The sequence below is a fragment of the Embiotoca jacksoni genome, unplaced genomic scaffold (genome assembly GCF_022577435.1).
Source record: "Embiotoca jacksoni isolate LCO1_2020_lvr unplaced genomic scaffold, fEmbJac1.0.p SCAF_2, whole genome shotgun sequence".
Classification (NCBI taxonomy): Eukaryota; Metazoa; Chordata; class Actinopteri; family Embiotocidae; genus Embiotoca; species Embiotoca jacksoni.
In genome coordinates, this window is record NW_027185340.1 from 14,831,360 (window position 1) to 14,852,340 (window position 20,981).

Here is a 20,981-nt window from a genome sequence, read left to right on the forward strand (position 1 = left end):
TCACATGTAAAATGAGGAGATGGCTGAGCATCCTGATACCATCACGGTGACATTTGGTGCTTTTCATCTCTTCCGAATGCTTCTTTGATCTGTCTGCGCAAGTTAACTGGTGCCGTACTTACATGCCTTGCAGTCTTGCTCGTCTGAGCCGCCGTCCCCGCAGTCGTTGAAGAGGTCACACTGCAGCTGGATTGGGATGCAGCGTCGGTTACTGCAGGTGAACTCCGTCTTCCCACAAGGCCGGGGTCTTCCAGCCACCACCTCTGCTTCGGTACACATAGTGTCAGTTGAAAAGACAGCAACCAATCATAACCTAACTCATGCAGTATAGCAAACAAGTGTAAATATGCAGGTTTAAGTTTCACAAGATACAGTAGAATAGATCTCTAGATCATTAGGGTCATTTTAATGTTTCAGTAGCAGCCCTCTCCCGTAGTCTACCTTATCTTCTCGATAGAAGTGTACACTAATGAGGACAGAACCTTGGGAAAATTATTCTTCTTAGCTTATTAATAAAAAATATATATAAAAAAAAAAAATCAATATTACCCGACCACAATGTCCACGATTGCCTTTGCTTTTTTGCTGCATAACAATTATGTAAACAATGTCGCCTCTTTATTATGTCAACTCTTGAATAAACAGTCATTTTGTAGCTGGATCACATAAAAGCTGTTTGCTAATTATCTAGCCAACAAAAATGTTGTGGGAATATAATGGTTATATTATGTTTTTGGTCATCAGTTTAATTCAATTATTTGTACAGTTGCCATCTTTCCTTGCAGAATATACAGAGAAAGAATGGAAATTTTGACATAGTCCCCAACATAACCACGAGAAGGAATGGACCATAATGCAGTGATGGAAAGGTGGATAAAGGGAATGATAGGATTAAGGTGAGATTGAAGGGATGGATAGAGGGAAGACGCATACAATGGTTAGAGGTAATGGACTGAAGTGAGAGATGGATGGATGTATCAATGGAACCAGAGAGGAAGATGAATGGAGGACAGAAGGAGTGAGAGAGTGAGAGAGTGATGGAGGACAGAAGCGATTTGTCCCTCTTTCCTGTTCACTGTGTGATCATTCACAGAAGGCTTGTGTTGAGGCAACATGTCAGGACGCTATAAAAGCGCTGGCAGCAGTTATGGCTTTGAAAAAAAAGAAGCCATTTTCATTTTCACAAAAATCCATTGGAACGAAATGTAAACTATGTTGAGTACAACAAATGTACCCTGTAAATGTCCTTTTTTAAACGCAGAAACAGACATTCCCTTCACCTTTTATCTTGATTTGCAGCATGTTTTAAACTATTGACAAACAGACAAATGGTAAATCCCAAACATGAACACAAAAACTGCGTTTTCAATGTTCTAAAATTATGCAGAATTGTATGATTGGACAGTCTAGACAGTCAGTACTCAGCTAAGGTCAGGTTAAAACTAAGGATCCTCGCATGTATAAAGGATACGGCAGCTTTCGGGCCTGTGCAACTTTAATCCACCATTAAATAAGTAATGACAAAACTGCCCATGTTTGATATTATAATACTCCAAAGGACACCACATGAGCATGAAAAGCTAAAAAAAAAATGTCATGTTAATGTCCCAGCTTTGGCTGCACGATTCACCTTCTGAAGATCTTTTTAAACCTGCAGCCTCCACTGTTGCAACTGTAAAACTATGGGAATAAGCTGTTTAGAACAAAATTACCCGCAAAATGACTCTTTTCACTATCAGAATTAGATCCATTTGGTCTGATAACATTTTGAAAGTCTAAAGGAGCTGCCCAGTGGAATAATTTAACCTCATTCAAGTTAGCATAGGGCTAAACCAGAAGTTAGCCGGCTCAGCCAGTGGAAGTCTCTGGTGTGCATGCTCTGCCAGCAAGCATATATTTATCTGACCAGAACAGGAATCTTATACAAGACACCAGATTTAAAAACTGTGTACACTGTAAAATACAGAGAGATTTAGCTGGCAGTGATCGGCTTAACCAGCGTTCTGTGAACTTGTTTGGCAAAGGCTTCAATGTAACAGATGCTCATTTATATGTAAAAGTCCCACATTCCAGCTTCAAAAAGATCTTTTCATCCTAAAAAGGTTGGGAACCGCTGTTTTCTTCCTTTTCTGTCCCGGCCCCGGTTAATGATTTACGTTTTCAAGATGACTGCATTGTCAAACAGAATGAAATAGCACCTGCACTTCTGTGTATCAAGGACAAGAGCATCAGGGGAGCATTTGACCTTCTGCACTTTGTTCAATAAATAGAGTATAATTGTATTTCTATGTTACAAAAAAAAAAAAAAAAAGCCTTGTACAGTACAGCATCAGATCTGTATGAGTGCATACTGTGCTCACCACATTCTTCTTCATCTGAGTTGTCACCACAGTCATCCACTTTGTTGCAGACTTGGTCTGTGCGCAGACACACATGGTCGTTCCTACACCGAAATGGCCTTGTAGGAGGGCAGGGAAGTTTTGCTGGAGATCAAAAGACACAAAAAGCTAATGGATATGTCTTTCAAAAAAAAAAGAAAAAAAAAGTGCATTAAATCTGATATAAAAAGACAATGAAATGTTCCCTCTTGGGGAAAAGAAAAGTAGAGGCTTATAAAATATGCATCAATCGTCATCAAAAGGAAGACTTGCAAGTGACAATTTCAACCCACCACACATGTCTGTATCTTCGTCGGAGTTATCTCCACAGTCGTCCTTGCCATCACACACCCACGTGTGGAGTTTACATAAGGAGTTGTTGCAAATGAATTCGTCTGCCCGGCAGAAGAATGCTCCTGCAATTACACAGATTAGTCGCCAAAACTTTAAAAACCCAAACTCAGGTAAAAGTGTGCAGTCCATGTCGTAAAAGATGCATCTGTGATCAGTATAATGAGAGTCAATTTTACATAATGATCCAGACAACGCAGATCGTATGGCCTTACAAAAGTCTCAATCTATTTCTGTCCTTCATCTCATCTTAAATGTCTCATTCGTACTATATGGGTATATAACGTGTTCTCTCCCCTCGCTGTTAAATTTTATGACGCGTTCCAAATGACAGACTTCCCCTGGTACACGAACAAATAGTGCTCTTACATGTTAGGACTCTTACCCGTGTAGTACTTCAATTTTGACAGAGTAGTGTTGTTTCAAATCGCACACTGCTGTTCTACACTGACCGGAAATGACCTCGTCATGTGAACACATCACCCTCTATGTAGCCAAGTTGGTGACCATTTAGGGTGGAAAGTGTCCACCGATTAACACTTTTTTTTGGACCATTTTGACTGCATGATCCTGTGCACTGCATTTTTCTGTACTTGACAGACTGAACACACTTATGCACTCAAAATAGTGAGTGTTAGTATGTAAGTACGCCATTTGGAGCACAGCATTATTCTCTATTGTTTCGTCCCTTATATTTGAAATGCTCCGCTGTGCGACTTCACTGGTCAGTAATAGTATTTGCTATGTAAAGATTTGAGATGACAATCACTTTTTTTCCGCCGGAGATCAAAAACACGTGTATATATATATACCAATCTCTCATTGTCATCTGAGGTCACATCACACTCACACCTACCCTGGCTGCAGTTTTCTTCATCACTGTGGTCCATGCAATCCAACACGTCATCACAGCGCCAGCGCCGAGGGATGCAGTGAGCACGATTCAGACACAGAAACTCATCTTCTCTGCACTCCTTCACACAGCCGACCTGTCAGCAGAGAAACACCATAAATCATCAAGCTGCAATCAGAGAAAACTAAAAGACTGACTGGCTCAGGTTTTGACATGAGCTGATCCGTGATCCAAGGAGCAGCATCTCATCACTTCAGTGCTGAATACCGCGAAGCTACATTATTATGCTATGCGGTTGATTCTTGGAGTCACATGAAGCTGAACTGACCTCATCTGAGCCATCCAGACAGTTGTCATGTCCGTCACACCGTAGGCTGGCTGACACACACCCTCCACTGGCACATACATACTCGTTCACAGAACATGAGGGGACAACTGGAATAGGGAAAATGTCATTAGTCACAAACCGACTTTGTCTCACCACGAAATCACGCACGTGATACCTTCTCAGGTTCTTGTTATAAAAATAAAACAAGAAAAAGAAAAGAAATTATTAAAACTTGTCACTCTTAAATACAATATGAAGTTTTCCTGTGGAGCTTATACAGTGTACTACAGGCTGCTGAGTAAAGGGATTCACAGTACTTCCCCACAACGAGCACTGAAAAAGCACAAATCAGCAGGACTGAGGCCATTTCTATTCCTCTACACATGATCTCCCATCGCATTGCTGAACATTATATTTTTAAGTTTAGCAGAGACAGGAGGACACCAAATCATCTGATGAATAACAGTTAGCACATCTTCCAACTGTTGACAGTGGGAAGACATATTTTTTTGACCTATGACAGAAATATAAAAAAAAGAAAAACTGCATGAGGTTTTCAAAAAAGGAAATGTTCAATGTACCATCTGTTGCTCAGAAGCACAACTCAGTAGTACTTCCTGCCATCCTTTTACAAACTACGGGATATTACTTTTTCACCTGTTTCCTGGCAATTCTTTTCATCTTCCCCCATCTTGCAGTCTTCTTGGCCATCACACAACCACTTCAGTGAAATGCACAGGTTGTTGTGACACCGAAACTGGTCGTCTGCACAGCGAGCCTCACAGCCTTTCTGTAAACAAACATATCAAAAGCCGATAAGTAAAGGTTGTGGTTTGAGGAAATGTTTACAAGTCTGTCCTGAAAAAAAAATATCACTGAACACTGAAACATGGTTTTACTTGCTCTAATCATCGCAGGCTAAAATAAACAGTCCTTACCTCACTGAAAAATTTATTCTTAAGTTCATCTGAAATTATTTAAACGGTTTAACAGTCTGAGATACTAAAATCAACTGTGTACCTTTCAAATTTAAAGTATTTTTCGTTTAAAATTCCCTCCACTGCAACTCAGCAAAGAACAGTGTTACTTGTCAGACTGCCCTACCAGTGACTTCATACTGCATGCCAGTCTGTCTAGCTGGCATGTGGGAGGTGGAATCATAGGTGGGAATGGGCAGAGGAAGAAAAAGAAAATCACACTTCAAGGGCCAACTGATCTATGATGATCCGTGATGTCAACTAGAAGTTTCCCGAAGAGTGGTTTTGAAGCTCATTGCGGCTCCGATTATTGCCATATTGGCAGTTCCTGACTTCATCTCACTCATCCAAAAAAATGGACTAAGAGCTGGAGCGTGGGTGGAAGTGAGGTGGGCCAAATGAAGCCTGACTGCTGAAACCAGTGCTGTAGAGAGTCTGTCTGTTTGGCTCAGGCTGACAGTCTATGGTTGAAATATGTAAGTATCTAGCTAACAGTAATAGTACCCACTTGTCACACAAAGCAGCTCTGCCTTTCTTTATGTGTAGCTTTAAGCCTTGATATAAGTTAAATTGGTCTTAGATAAACATAGCCGAGTACAATTGTACATCGGGGATTTTTAGCTATGGAGACCAAATCCGTTTCTCATATCAGCCTGTAAAAATGTTTATTTCAACAGTAAAGTTAGGCATTTTAACATGGGGATTGACTCGCTTCTGGAGCCAGCCTCAAGTGGCCATGTGAGAAACTGCCGTTTTTGTCATTTGATTCATTTTGCATCCGCTTAGATAGCTTTCAGGCCACAAAATACCACATGGGTCACTTTTTGTGACTCATTAGACACTTGTAAGGCGGAGGATAACACCTCCACGGTGCCTGTGCCTGCTGCAGGTCTAAAAAATATATTCCCAAGCCCGTCTCAAAGGAAACACAAAGAGAAAATATTACAATAAAAACAGTATAAATTTGATAAAATGTTGCGTCATGCTGAAGTCTCATATCAGGTTCACTGAACTTTGAAATGCATTCTTACACAGAGCTAGGACTGTGGATTTGTTCCCCCTTCACTTACATTGGAAGCATGGTAAGAAAGAATCAGCACAAATGATGAATAAACAGCAAACACTGTTCATACGACGACCTGACTGTTGTTTTAAGACAAACCTCCGGACCAACTACTACCTTTTGGAAGATAACATGTCCTGAAATATCCTGACTACACACTGCCTCCAACACTATGAATTACGTGTAAGTATAACTAATGATATAATTTCTGTTAAATACAATCTTCCAAACAGAATTCACAGTTCACTCGGGCTTAAAAAGAGTTAATAGTTGAACAGGTTCTGCTTTTTGCTGTGTACTTCAAATCCTCTTTTTAAAATTATTCACATTGCTCTCGGAAACTTAGCCAGCAGCCCCTTCAGGAAATTTTTTTTATTCATCACTGTTTTAGAGTCATGAGAAAACCTTGGAGGTTTGCCCACTTGGAATTAAAAATAAATGCATGCACTTTTCTATTCACCCACCAAACATCAAATAGTTTAAGTTCATGGCATGCTCAATTCAGTGTGAATAAAAACACATGCTGACATTATTCTTCCAAAAAACATTAACCACATTTGTACAAATAAAGGCGGGCATTCAGCTCCATGATGGACACGGTGAATGACTGAATTTAATAATCAGTGCTGATTGAAAGGCAACTTTTTCCCCAAAACTATTTGACTGCACTGACCCAGAAAGCTGGCACTGGGGAGACACATAATAAAGGGTTAATTAGGGTTGCACCACTTTGCAGGGAGAGGGATTATATGTAAAATCACTGTGCAAATGTTGAACAGAGCGATAAATTAACAAGAATAATGAATCGTAATAACAACCCATTGTCCTTGAATTATGCATCACACTGCATCATTACCACTGATGGGGCATTTTTTTTTTTTTTTTCATTAATCTAGCAAAAAAAAAAAAAAAAATCCCTTTATAATATGTAATGCCAGATAAAAGCACATTTAAAGTAATTTCTTCACATATTACAATATTACAAATTGAGTGTAAATTTAAAATAGCAAATTGAAGCTAAGATATTCAGGCATCTTTATGAACTGAACAAGCAGCCTTTGTTTTGCTGAAAGGCATGGGGGATTAGGATTTCCAAAAGCAAATGAAGACAAGGTATTTCATGCACCAATGTACTTGAAGGTACAATAATTCATCATAGTGATATTCCCTGTCCAGTATTGTTTTGGAGTGTAGCAACCATGACGAGGAGATTTGGATCAGCACAATGAATTATGCCGACAATGGGATTTTTTCTTTGCAAGCGGCAATATACCCTTCTAATTTCAGTTCTCTTTTCCAATTTGGATATATAATCTGTGCTTGCACAATTATATAAAATCAGCGAGCACATGGTGATATAAGAGAGCTTGGCATGAGTTCTTTCACGCTATAAAAATGGCAACATGCCATACTCGGCAAAATGTGGGTGTTGGGGTTCTTCTTCTGAAGTATTTTATTCTTAATGAAAACATAAGACACAAAATCTTGCTCAAATCTCTGCCTCATTAGCAACACTTATGTGGGTTTACCTCCCTCTTTGATTTACAACAAAAGGGTTCACATGTCAAACACTGACCTCATCTGAATTATCCAAGCAGTCATAGTCGCCATCACAGCGGAACCGAGAGGAGATGCAGTCTCCGTTAGAGCAAGCAAAGTCCTTGTGGTTACAGGTGACTGGTTCTACGTCGAGAAAAACACAAAACAATGCAAAACGGATTGCTCTTCCAGCATCACATCAAACACACAGTCATCCCAGATGTAGTTATCAGCCAGATAAGATTAGAAAGCTAATGCATTGGATAAAACATCCTATTATCTAATTAGTCATTTTGTATTAGAAATGGAGAAACTGGCAAAGCTGATCAAGATGTAAATACATTCATCGCTGTTCTCATAATAAGGAGGACAATATGCTCTCTGAAGACAAACCTCTTGTATCTGGCATTCAGTGCGAGTCTCTCCCTGAGGACAATATTAGGACGCAGCTAAACAGCTGCATCAGATCCACTGTCGGGGCCCTCCCCTTGTTATCATGGACTGTTAGCTAACTCTGGATGTGTGTTATGAGTTGTGCTGCAACAAGGGATTCCCAGCAGGCATTGCAGCAAAATCTGATTTGCAGCGTCTCCGCAGTCTGCCGGTCCACCTGCTTAATTCTTCGCCATCCAACACTTGACTGGTTTTTATTTGCATTTTAAGTGACATTAATAGGTGTGGGGACTGAGGCATCTAATAAATCACATATATTATGCAGACTCAGCAAAAGCCAACAGTAGGCATGCACATACTCATACAACATACAGGCAAACAATTTCACTCACAGCGACACACATGCAAGGACTTGGGTGCACAATGGCGTGTGAAATTTAGCAAGGTGGGTCACCAGTGTCATTTACTGGGTAAATAAAAAAAAAAAAATTCCTTACGCAAGCGATGAAGAAAATCGAAACAAAAGGGAGCTACGAGCTCGGTAAATTACAGACAAGAGATGATATCACGAGCCTCACGTTATGCTCAGAGAAACAGCACAGATGAGAAGAGTGTGGCTTGAAAGAGCGAGTTGATCTTGGCTGAGTTGATAGTGGGAAACCAGACCCTCCACTGGTGTGTGTATGTGTGTGAGAGCGAGGTGGTGAGGTGGTTGTGGCGGTGTCAGGTGTCTTCAGAGAAGTCCAATTCATTACAGTGCGCGTCGAACGTCACAAATGTGTGCACAACGGAACAAACGGAGCTAACCGAGAGGGAAGGAGGCAGGTACTCACTGCAGTTCTCCTCGTCTGAGTTGTCTCCGCAGTCATTCTGGCTGTCACACCTCCAGTGGTCTGGGATGCAGTTGTTATTCTCACAGCGGAATTCATGAGGTCCGCAGGTCTTTTCATCTTTTTTCATCAGGAGCAAACAAACACAAAGATGAAAATGGCTTCAAAGAGCATGAATATTAATAGTGTGCTAGCTATCATATTTTCAACGTGTAATCATCGTTTCCTCAGGGTTTCCCTCAGCAAGTCTGACACCGAGTTCAAAACACAGTATGCACTCAAGAGGCCAACACACCATAAGATGAAATACCTGACTGTGCTACCGATCTTTCTCTGCAGAATTTGTGACGGGAAGTTGGCAAAGTTGAGCATTCTTCGAGAAAACATCCAAGATCATTTCAGACACAACAGATGCGGAAGAATGTGGTTTTCTTTTATTATATACCACATCTGAACTGTGTTTCTGTTCCTATCAAAGAAATAGAAAGTGCCAAGGGATGGTTTGACAGTGTGGTAGTCCTATTTTAAATGGCATTTTTTTCAGACTATGACTGAAGCTTACTTAGCAGTCTGACTATCAGTGCAGTTGTCTTTAATACATGAATGCAGTAAGTATTATCGAACAACTATTTCTGTTTGCAACAAGTGTGAGGGCAAAAACAAATCACACTGATCTTCATGATTTTTCAGTAGAATATATCCTGGGAAAAATATTCCACCAATGCATTTCTAAATATATAATAAATAAATAGCTTGTATTCAAGGAATTAATGTCTATCTAATCTAAAAGTAAATTGAACCACAGACATTTTTGTAACATAAAATCTGTAATTGGATAATCAACTGAGAAGATCAGAGACATGGGCAGCAAATCAGAGGTGTTGATCAAGGTTTAAAAATGTCACTCATACAATGAAATAGCTAGAATGGAACTGTTTCAACTCTATTTTCTGTAAATGTTGTTTTTCAACTGACTGACTGGCTGAAATATTTGTTTGTGTGTGTATATGTTTGTTTTTGGGAGCAGTGGCTTGCAGTTGCAGTTGCAAAGTGATGGAGGGGCCAAACTATTTCAAGATTCAAGATTTGTTTATTTGACCATGTGTGTCTGATGCACTACAGGTTTTTTTTTTTAATTTTTTTGTATGGCTTCCAGCTGCTCCAAACACACATTGGAGAAAAAAACAACACACATAAAAAATATCCCTCTTATATACAGTAGTAGTTTGTCAGTGTTAAACTTAAATCAGGCGTCAATCTGTTAAAAATTAATGCCCAGAGTTATAATTATTTAAAAAAAAAAATTATTTGTCTCAAACAGAACAGATGCTTTGACATTTGCTCAAGTAACACTTTGTCAGAGTGCCTTCTCAAAGTCAAACTGAGAGCTCCCTTTTAAGAAGTAATTTCTGTGCAGACATCATCAGGGATAATGGCCAAGGTAACGCTGTTATCAGTTAGGGAAGAGATGTGTCAAAAGAGGAGGGTGGCATATTCTGCCTGCATCTCTTTCCAACATGACAGCAGGAGGAGAGAATCAGGAGGGAAAGCTGAGCGCAGCAGCAGAGGACACAAGGCAGCAATTCATTAGGAAGCCGCTTAGTCACGTATAGCGTTCAAAAAGACGTGACATAGGGGGAAAAAAAGCAATATTACCCTGTTAAGTCATAGCTCATTACCAAACTAACAAGCAAAACTTCCTCTAAACAGAGGTAATTCAAAGTGAAAATAAAATGGCTACGAAGCAGCATTACATCCTCTGTGTGTTCTGAAGTGGTGAGGACTTTTTAGGTGATGAATTATCAGATGACAAACACTGCATACAGTCTGAAGGCTAAACTCATCATTGTACTGTACAAAGCGGGATAGACTAACTTCAGGGCCATTTCAAGTTAGTTGACATTAAAGAACAAAACCTGCGAATCACAAAAACTACAAGTGCAAAGGGATATATTTAGAGGAAGTGTTAGGCATCAAACATGAAGGCATGAGGGCTGAATGAAGTGGAATATGAATCTCATGGTTCTTGTCACTTTTCTCGAAATTGGCGGTGACAATCACAGCGGCACGTGGCGAAAACAGCTCAACAAATGGCAAGAGGCTCCTCCAGGAAATTAAACTGCTGGCAGAACAGTGCAGAGCAGCACGACCTGAACACACATCACCTCCAATCTGCAGCCAGAGGCAGATGCTGCGGGCTTTTATTACACATGCACAATGATGACAGAAATAAATGATAAAAAATGTTCATGAAGCCTTTTATATGACCACATCAATCAAAGTGATTTCACTTTTATTTCTTCTGTATTTTGTGATGTAAATGGTCACATTATACTGCATAATGTGACTGCATTTGCACCATAATGACTTTTCAAGCATAAAACATGGAATGACACTAAAAAAAAAGTTGCAAAGGAGGCAATGACGTACAGGACTGATGAACTACTGTAATATGACCTCTTCTACATAACAAACAGAATGCAGTCCTAACAGACCCAGGTTTAATGATTGTAGTAGCATATTGGGTTCATTTTTGCACAGAGCCTGCTGTCATTTGCATGTGATTTAACAAAAGGTAAACACAGACCGTTCGGCATAACGGCACTACGCTCTGGCAGGGAACTTCTCAAATCACAGGATGCAGAATTATCAACATATGTGCTGTGCTGCCTTCAGACGGCCAGGTAGACGCTGTTGAACTGAATGAGAATCTTTTCATGCAGTATTAAACGGTTGTGGACATCTCTTATACTGTTTATAGATCAATGCAAGCAGTTGCTGCTTCAAAGACATTCAAACAAATAATTTTAATGGCAGTTTAAAAGTATGTAATAGTTGGGAAGTGACTCATTTAAATGTTTTAATTACATTTGAAGCATTATCCCATCAATGATGCACATTTGAGCAACCAGAAACAGACGTGGTCACATGTTCTACCAAAATACCACCTTGCTTTGTGCTGCCTCATTTGAATGAACCTCACACCTGTTACTGCTTCTCCTGCCACCTGTGCATCCTGCGCACCAAAATACCACATAGATACACAAAGTTAATTTGAAGGGTAACAAATTACCAAACTGTCAGAGCACTCAATTGTTGGTTGTTGCACCACCAAAGGTGCAAAAATAAATTGTACTACATGACTCTTCAGTGTGTTTTTGAATCTTATGAGCCGGGTATTTTATAAGGTTACCGGACTGGTGTAAAGATGTAAAAAAATGGAAGTATCATCACTTTGTAAAGAGACATTTTCTCACAGCACATTGTTTGACAGTAAATAGAGAGTAGTTCAATTCTACAAGTCAAGTCAAGTCTACATTAAATGAAGTAATTCTATCAATGTTTATTACTCAGTAAAGGTATAAAAACAAAAATGTCCTTTAAAACCTGCAAATTAAATCAAAAGCTTGATGAAAACTGATTTTCATTTGGGTCAAAAGGCAGATGAGTGCTGCACGAGTGCTTAGGTACATATTTCAACTTTTGGATTTTTTTTTTTTTTTTTTAAGTCTGAGCAAAATATTTATAGACAATGTGATGAGATAAATAAGAGAGTCATTATAGCATACAACCCAAATATGTTCAATAGAGCAGCTTACACCATTTTTCATAACTGAAGAAATATTTAATCTCTGATCATTTCAGAGGCAATATTGGTTTCATCTGGCTTCTTCCCTTTCACTTCATAAAAGGAATGTCAAGCAAATATCATCCTGGTTTCGTAATGCTTTTTCACCTGCTCTGCCTTACCATCACGGTATTGAGAAGAAACTAAATTTTATTATGCCTGCGTGTTTGTGTAATGCCAGGTGAAGTGAGATCATGCTGCTGAACTCTTAATGACAACAGGGACAGCTGTCCTTTATAGGATTCTGGCTCTGCAGCGAGTCAGTAGTAGGAGGACCGAGTCAGACCCGAGTAAAGCCAAGTGCAAAATTAATTTGGATTTAATAAGATTCTTCAACCTTTAGCAGAAAATAAGTAAAGTGGTGTGATTTCTGGTTAAATGCTAACTCACCACAATTAGCCTCATCTGACCCGTCGGCGCAGTCAGGGTCCTCGTCACAAACCCAGAGTTTGGAGATGCAGTGCATGGAAGCCTTACACTGGAACTGGTCTGGGGAGCAGGTGCTTTCAGCTGAGAGAATGGAAGCGTGTGGAAAAGACAATGACAACATATATGCCATCATTCCAGAAGAAATATGTATTTGTAGTAAAAGCCTGAGTGATCATAAATAAAACTACTGTGATGTAAGAACCAGCGAAGACACCAGTGAGGTCTCCATAACATCTCCTTTACAAACCTTTTCAGTGTTATATTATAAAAAACGGTAGCAGCAGCTACTTGTTATAAAACCTCACCTTATTTCAAAGAGTATTATAATTTTGGTGGTTCGTTAGAAAAGTAGATTCAAAACCTCATCCAATCATGCAGGAAGTCTAAGAAGTGCTGAAGTAATTAGCTTCACTTTAATTAAAGCTTTTTTAAACTCTCTCTGTCTCCTGCTGACTTTCTTATGTTCTTGTCCCCCCCACTCTCACCCTTCCTGCAATCACATGCAAGACAAATACAGCGCTCTGAAAGACTTGAATGGGGTGTGATATTCTGATGAGTTACATCACCGCGGAGAAAATCTGTTCTTATCCTCAGTGTGATTCAACGTCTAATCCCTTTTCACAGGAACAGGCCATAACAAGGGTTGTCTTTGGAATACTTAATCAGGACTATGCAATGTTAATGGCTTCATATAGTTTGTCCAAGCACAAAAACAATGTACCCATGTCAAAAAAGCACAATTGAGGTGATTCACCTTAACCCATTAGATTATACCTTTAAAACACAGATATTACAAGTCTTAAACTAGGGATTTTTCTAAATGTTTTTCTCGGTTATTCCTGCAATGTTGGGTCAGCATGATCACATAGGATATGTATTCAGAAGCTTCTAGGTCTAAAAGCTCAATAAAGCCATAGAAGACAGTGAGTGTGAAAGTAATAATGCAGAGCCTTACGGCAGTCGGTCTCATCCTCTCCATCACCACAGTCATCCTGACCGTTGCAGCGCAGGTTAAGAGGGATGCATTTCTGCTTCCTAGTGCACTTAAACTGGCCTGACAGACAGATGTACGTCTCTAAAAGAGAAATCAGGAGCAGAGAGAGGCTGAATCAATCAAAAATGCAATTTCTATGAGCAAAGGAAAGCATCTATATTGTTAGAGCTGTGCAGTAAGTAACAGGGGCCTCATTTATAACCGCTGCTTACACATAAACCGAGGCCTACAGATGCGTGGGCCACTCCCCACACAAAAGTCGGCATTTATAAAAACAAATTTGACGTGGAGAATGTGTGCACCTGTACGCAACCCGTGGCCCACGCATAAGCACATTCTGGAGACAGGGGAAATTGGTGACACAAGTGGTGAGGTGGTGAATTGAAGGCAGATCAGAACTTTAATGTGAGAGGTATGATTATACCTATAAGGATACCTCACACATTTATTAAATTAGTTTTTTTTATTGCAACAGCTCAATGCATTTTCAGGTGACCAACTAATCAACTGTTTGAGTAATTATTTGCGCTATAATCAGTACCTTCCTCCCAAACTCACATTTCATCCACAGACTGCACTTCACATTCTCACTCAGGTTAGAAGTAAAACAGGTCTCGTGTAAAAATGCAGAGACAGAAAAACAGTTTATGACTTATTAATTAAGAAATGAAAAAGAAAGAGTATGTTATTCCTTACCACAGTTGGCTTCATCCGTGTTGTCACCACAGTCGTTCTCGCCATCACAAATGAAGGGAGGAAGAGCACAAAGGCCAGTACCACACTGAAAACGCCCTGGCTGACATTTGAACTCCGCTGTTGATATAAGGAAATATAACGCAGTGTATGTGCTGTGAGTTTAATCAGATAATACAAGAATTGATATGGACATTGTAAAAAAAAAAAGATGAGTTGAGAGGAGTGCCTTAAAATACTCAACATATGAAAGGAAAAAAAAAAGTCAGCACACGGATAGTAAATAAGCAGCAGACAGAAACGTTTCTTCAGCCCTAATTTGACTTTGTCGTCCCTCAAAGTTCATCAGAAAAGGAGGTTGACTTCTTTGGGTTTAGTACTAATTAAAAGCCAATCTTAGAATAACATGAAACTCACGGCAGTCAGAGGGTTCATCTGAGCCGTCCCCGCAGTCATCCACCGTGTCACACTTCCACCAGAAGGGGATACACTCATCTGTCCCGCAGCGAAACTGTGATGAAAACAAAAATAAACCTGAATTTAAAGTCAACATGAATACTCGGCTCTCTGCTTCAGCTGCAACATTTTTCAAAGCCAACGTTGAAATCAATACACAACCATTTCCTAGGAACTACAGTACATGTCAGAAAAGGAAAGCCTATCAGAGAAAAGTAATTTGCCTTTAGGGGGAGAGTACTGATCAGGATGGAAAAGCAAACAACATGATCAGGCTCAACTTAGAAGTGGGAGAGAAGAGAAAACGGAGCTGACCTGACTAGAGGTGCAGTTGGAGAGGCAGGTTTTATTGTCGGCAGCCAAGTAAAAATTTGTAGGACAGGCACATTTGTGTTCTCCACCCGGGGACAGAAGACACAGGTGGCTGCATCCTCCATTTGCTATCTGACACTGGTGCTTGGGTACTGGACAGAAGGACAGACGTAGATGACCGGGTTTTAAAACTGCATCACACAAACCATTTCCTTCCTAAAACTATAAAGGAGGCCCATAACCGCTGCTCGGCATGGGAGGATAGATTGAACATGAGCGCCAGATGGACTTCATACCTTCAGGCTGGCGCAGGGAGTGGTAGACCTTGATGGATTTGATGGCTTGCCAGGAGTTGAGGAGCTCTATCCCCTGAGTGCCAGTTGTCTTATGAGCACGTCGTAGTGATTTGGACTTGCCATCCGTCCAATAGACAAAGTCCTCAAACAAAGTCAGTGCCATGACTCCTTGGATGTGATCATAGGACACTGGATATGGGACAAATGGTGATGGGGAGCTTCAATTAAAGTCTGTCTTCTTGAATTTATACAGAAGGGTGCCACTAGTTGTAAAACTATGGCACATATATGACACACTCCTTTGGAGTTTTATACCATTAGAAACTTCCCATCAGTCCCATCCACAACAGATGTAATTATCAGATTATTTGATCAATACATTTTTTTTTCTTTTGATCTAAGCTAATCAGCAGCTGACTTTTGCTACTTATTTACCAGACAAATATTGGATTGTGTCAATCTTTTCATGTACATTTTGGCAAAAAAAATAAAAATAACTTCTTAAAATGTCAAACTATTCCTTGAACATGGACAACACCTCCATCTCACCTTTGTGTCTTTGGGTGCCATCCATGCTAGCAAACAGGATGTGGTTGTCATCTGCCCAGTAGACCCTCTTGTTTGTATAATCGATAGTGAGAGCAGTGGGGCTATAGATCTCTGTGTCAATGATAACCGTTTGCCCTCGGCCATCCATGCCAATACGGCCGATGTGCGGCGGTTCACAGCAGTCTACCCAGAACACGTACCTGGTCAGAGGTAGAGCACAGTTCAAAGAGGTAAACACTACATTGGGCAAGGCAACGAATGGAAATTTCATTTGTATAACAACATTCACAAGCAAGGCAGAAAGCATTATATAAGACATGAAAAGTCATTGGGTAAACATGAAACATGAGGCAATATAAAATTACACACTTGAACAGGTTTCACAAAGAGTAAAATAAAAGATAAAAATATGGTAAAAAAGAATTAGGACAGATAAAAGAGAACACAAATTACAGAGCAGATACAGGTGCCGTCTAAGATATGAATAAATCATCCAAATTTAGATTAATTAAAGGTAACGACAAACAGAAAAACCGTAAGCGCTGATTTATACGAACTGAGAATTAGAGCAGACTTTCAGTTTTCTGGGATTTTGTTCCACATATGCAGAGTATATAAACCCAATGCTTCCTCTATAGAACTTGTCTCGGAAGGAAAGAATCAAAATGAACACTGTAAAAATATTAAATTCGTTAAATGAGAGACAGATCTGACAATTTCCAGGTTTGGAAAGAGTAACTCAACCCCTGTTTTCTGAGGCTGTGAAATCCATTCTTATTAAAAATTCAATAAAGTGTTATGGTGAGCTCTACACCAGCAATAATATTACCCTGTCTGGGGGTCCAGAGCGAGATCCGTGGGGTTCTTGAGGCCAGAGCTAATCAGGATGGTAGGGTAGAGGCCGTTGGCTTTGGACACCTCTAGTGTTTTCCTCTCGGCATCACACCAGTACAGATTTTTTCCAATCCAATCAACTGCCAAGGCGCTGGGCACTGCTGTTCGGTGGACTATCTAGTAGTGAAGGTAGAGTTAATTTAATTTGAAAAGATATTGATCACAAATATTTCAACAACAAATGTAAAGTAATACATGAGATTTGAGTTTACCACAAACAAACACAAGAGTATGTTCAATGGTTTTTTTCTTCCTCTGCCTGGTATGAACAAATAATTATATCTTGAACAGAAGTAATTTACTGAGAACCTTTTTTTTTTAAATCCCACAAACTTCAATGGGAGACATAATCTTTTCATCCATCAAGGCAAACAAAAAATATTTTTTTTCCCCCAGCCTCTTAAAGTCCTAGAACATCTACATCGACAGCTCGAATGTACATTCCTGTGGTGAGTAGGACATTGTGTTGCAATGGTAATAACTACACAGACCTATTCTGTGTGATCATTAAGGACATGCGGTCAGATGAGACAAAAAGGTACAAAGTAAAAGAAAAGTACATTTGCACTGAAATTTCTGTATGTGCATTATGGTGCTTACTTTCTTAGAAACTAATCATATCTGTAAGATGAGGATCCTTCAGTGAGTAGTATGACGAAAAAACTTGTTTTCATTGGTATTTTTATAATGCCAGAAGCTTCTAGCATTGTCTCTTGAATCTCCTTACATATCGCATTGTTATTGCATAATGGACAACTCTGGTTCCATATTCTAACATAACAGTGTTATGCTAAAAAATAAAAATATAATAACATCTTTATTGGCGCTCAAGGTACCAATGTTACCTGCTTTAATACAAATGATTTCACATGGAGTCTAAGTGAAAGGGTTTAGACAACAGATGTGATGAAAAGCACAATAGTTCTTGCATTTATATTGTCAGATCGAGAAGCTGTGCCTTAAAACTCAACTTCTCAAATTAGCGACTGCCGATGGAAATCTTTCCTTCTGCTATAAGATGGCTATAGCTGTGACTGGCATTAGTAAGAATATAAACGATCTAATATATATACTGTAATCGAAGTGGGGAGTCTGAAAGGCAGCAGAGTAAAGCTGGTCTTGGACATATAATTGCACTGATCTCAGTGAGAAACAGTATTTAACATTTGTAAACAAAATCTAGGAACAGAACTCAATCAATATCCTCAAGATGGTCTAGCCTTTGAGTTTGCAAATGAAGTTGTTCAGAAAAATCCTTGGGCCAGCTGGTAGCTGGAGCCAATGCCCCTAAACAGACTATATTTTTCAAAATCCCAGCACCCATGCAATCTGTCATTAAGAGCATGATGTGATGCAAGAACGTAATGGGAATATATAGCCTTGGCAAAGGACTAAGTTGTCCCCGAAGCAATAATTACTAAACTGAGCTGCAGTGTCTTTCATTGTGCAATAGTCTCCATCAAAACTGCCTCCTGAGGCAAAAAAAAGAGTTTTTCCTCATTATGCTAAGTCCCTGCGGGTTGAATTTCTCCAGAGCATCTCACTGTATTGCTCATAACTGCTTCATGTGGAACTGAAGGTTAACTTGTGAAAAATATTTGAATATGGTTCTACAAAAAAAAAAAAAAAAAAAAAAGACCAAATGATTCTAGAGTATCTTTGATCCGTGGAGTCACTGAGCAGTTTCACCTTGGGCTGACACAGTCCTTTTGTTTTCAGCCATTTCAAGTCGAACATGTTAATGCAGAACTGAAATGTTCCTCAGACGAAGGTATGCCAAAGGTGCTGGTACATTTGATTAATCTAGTGTTTTCCCGCGTATATGACTACATTTTTTTGGTAACTATGGTATCTTGTAAAAGTTACGTTTTCAACAACGACTTAGGATGGAAACAGGAAAAAAAATGTACCTAGGGTAATTACCTGAGGGCACACTCAATTACACGAGGTAGAGAACCGCAATTAAAGGTAAAACACCTGCTGACATCACTGATCACATATGCAGAAGTGCAAGTGCAAAATTCTTCACCCTCACAACATTAGTTTATTTCAGAAAACAGCTAAAATAAACAAAGTAAAAGACCAAATTCTGAAATGTACCAACAGCTTTGTAAATTTAATGATACAGTTCAATTAAACTCTGCATTTATCAAAATATACTGGTTAAAAAAAAAAGTGTTATATATTTTTGTTTGCTTAATCTCAATATGTTTTAACAATTTCAATCATCTTTTGTTCCAGTATACTCACACATGGAATATCAGTACTAAGGAAAGTGGAGTCCCTCTATGTTGGCAGACTACAGCTGGACACTAAATAGTTCCTGTTTTAGTGGTCGAATGTAGGCAAAAATCACGCACTTGTACATTTTAGAAAATTTGTTTAAGTACATGTTTCAACAACAGGGAGTGAAAAATGTAAAATTTTCTTTAACCAGTGTTTTCTTGGTGAATGAAAAAATCCACAGAAATACTCTCTGCTTCCCGGTCTCTTCTTCCTCATATGGCAGACCCCTATGAGTAGCACTGGATATCAGTGAGTCTTTTAATTAACCTGAAGTGAGAAGCTCCTGGATCTGTTTCTCACACAGTTTGTCCTCTTGCTAAGCTGTGGCAGTGGCTCAAGCAGAGACCGTGGAAGCAATTGAGCTGAATAAGCCCAGACAATAATACTAATGAGATGTGGCATGGGGGCCCAGCAGGTGTTCTGCTCGTATCCCAGTGTCCCCTGTGTCTGGGCTCTGATCCCATGACCCTGACAAACCTTGGTGATTATACCAGAGAGCACCATTGTATCATTAAGCCTGGGTAAATTTATCTGAAAACCATTTGTGATATTTATATTTTAACACACGTTTATTGCTGCTGACAGAAAGCATTCTATGATGTTGACAATATAAAAAGATAACAGAAAACCATCCTCAGCTGAGCAGTGACAATGAGCTACTTAAACAACATACTTGTCTTTCCAAAGACTTAAAAAGTCAAGATGGAAAGAGCTAGGAAATATTATTGAACACAAGCTGTAAAGGTGAGAAAGCAAAGTAAAGCCAATGAATGTTGGGTACAGTGGTACAAGCTCCACATGGAACTCAGTCACAGCAGTTTAAGTCTTTGGTACCTTGAGGTCACTCCCATTGAGGCGCATTCTGTTGATCTTTCGACCACTTGGCCTGGTTGAGTCCACCCAATAGATAAATTCCTTCTTGTAGTCAAAGTCTAGGTGGATGATGTTGTAGAGGCCCTGATAATTACAGACAGAGAGCAAAAATACATCAAGTTATGATTTTAGTTTGAATACAAATAAAACTTTAGGTTATTTACATAACCCTGGTTCACTAAGTAGCATGAGTGAGTGTTGCATTCCCTGCGAGGGAGTGGGAGGGGAGAGTATTACATTGTCACTTTCACTGGCAGCCAAGGTGCAACAGTTAACAGTGAGTATACATTTAAGTTGGTTATCAGTCAGTCTATCCTTCCAATATTTCATCTTGTCTCAGTTCTTTGACACGTGACTGTAAACCTTAAAAGGACAACCTGGGTATTACATTGTATTCTTCTTTTAAATTAGACCTGCAGACCAAATCTGCTGTCATATTCATTTTGTAAAGTATCAATGGCTGCTCATGTATACTCTCTGGTGGGTTTTTTTTGCGTAATATTGTTTTTTTAAATTTATTTCTGCCTTTCGTTATTGCTTAATTTTTTTTTTGATAGCTTAATTTGTTTTAACTCTATCTGATGTGCTTTAATTCAGTCTACAGTTGCGCAGTACTTTTGGTCAACGTATTTTGTGTTTAAATGTGCAATATTAATAAACGGACTTGACTAATTACTGAATTCCACACACTATTATACACTATTATATGTGGTTCTATGAAAAAAGTAGCTCTACAAATGACTTTTAAATTTCCTATGCACAGGAAATCCATGAACCACACTTTAGTCAAGGATCATTTTAAGGCACCTAAAGCAAAACTGGATTTTTATGTTAACATGCAAAACCCCAAAGCAGAAAC

At 39.3% G+C, this 20,981-nt stretch overlaps 1 protein-coding gene across 7 annotated transcripts in view; it reads right to left on the reverse strand.

Annotated features, from left to right (window-relative positions):
- lrp1bb (low density lipoprotein receptor-related protein 1Bb) overlaps positions 1-20,981 on the reverse strand; it is a 257,657-nt gene that overhangs the window by 22,872 nt on the left and 213,804 nt on the right. For 5 of the 7 annotated variants that reach the window (XM_069154744.1, XM_069154738.1, XM_069154743.1 and 2 more), the window contains 17 exons: positions 20,084-20,206; positions 16,899-17,080; positions 16,070-16,269; positions 15,521-15,709; positions 15,228-15,376; positions 14,874-14,967; positions 14,460-14,576; positions 13,725-13,844; positions 12,731-12,850; positions 8,716-8,832; positions 7,527-7,633; positions 4,568-4,700; positions 3,911-4,017; positions 3,586-3,718; positions 2,672-2,794; positions 2,361-2,483; positions 123-266 (listed from right to left, as the gene is read on the reverse strand). In XM_069154744.1, coding sequence (XP_069010845.1) covers positions 123-266; positions 2,361-2,483; positions 2,672-2,794; positions 3,586-3,718; positions 3,911-4,017; positions 4,568-4,700; positions 7,527-7,633; positions 8,716-8,832; positions 12,731-12,850; positions 13,725-13,844; positions 14,460-14,576; positions 14,874-14,967; positions 15,228-15,376; positions 15,521-15,709; positions 16,070-16,269; positions 16,899-17,080; positions 20,084-20,206 — 2,281 coding nt within the window. The remainder of the gene's footprint in view (positions 1-122; positions 267-2,360; positions 2,484-2,671; positions 2,795-3,585; positions 3,719-3,910; positions 4,018-4,567; positions 4,701-7,526; positions 7,634-8,715; positions 8,833-12,730; positions 12,851-13,724; positions 13,845-14,459; positions 14,577-14,873; positions 14,968-15,227; positions 15,377-15,520; positions 15,710-16,069; positions 16,270-16,898; positions 17,081-20,083; positions 20,207-20,981) is intronic. The other 2 variants (XM_069154740.1, XM_069154739.1) reach the window with 1 other exon arrangement.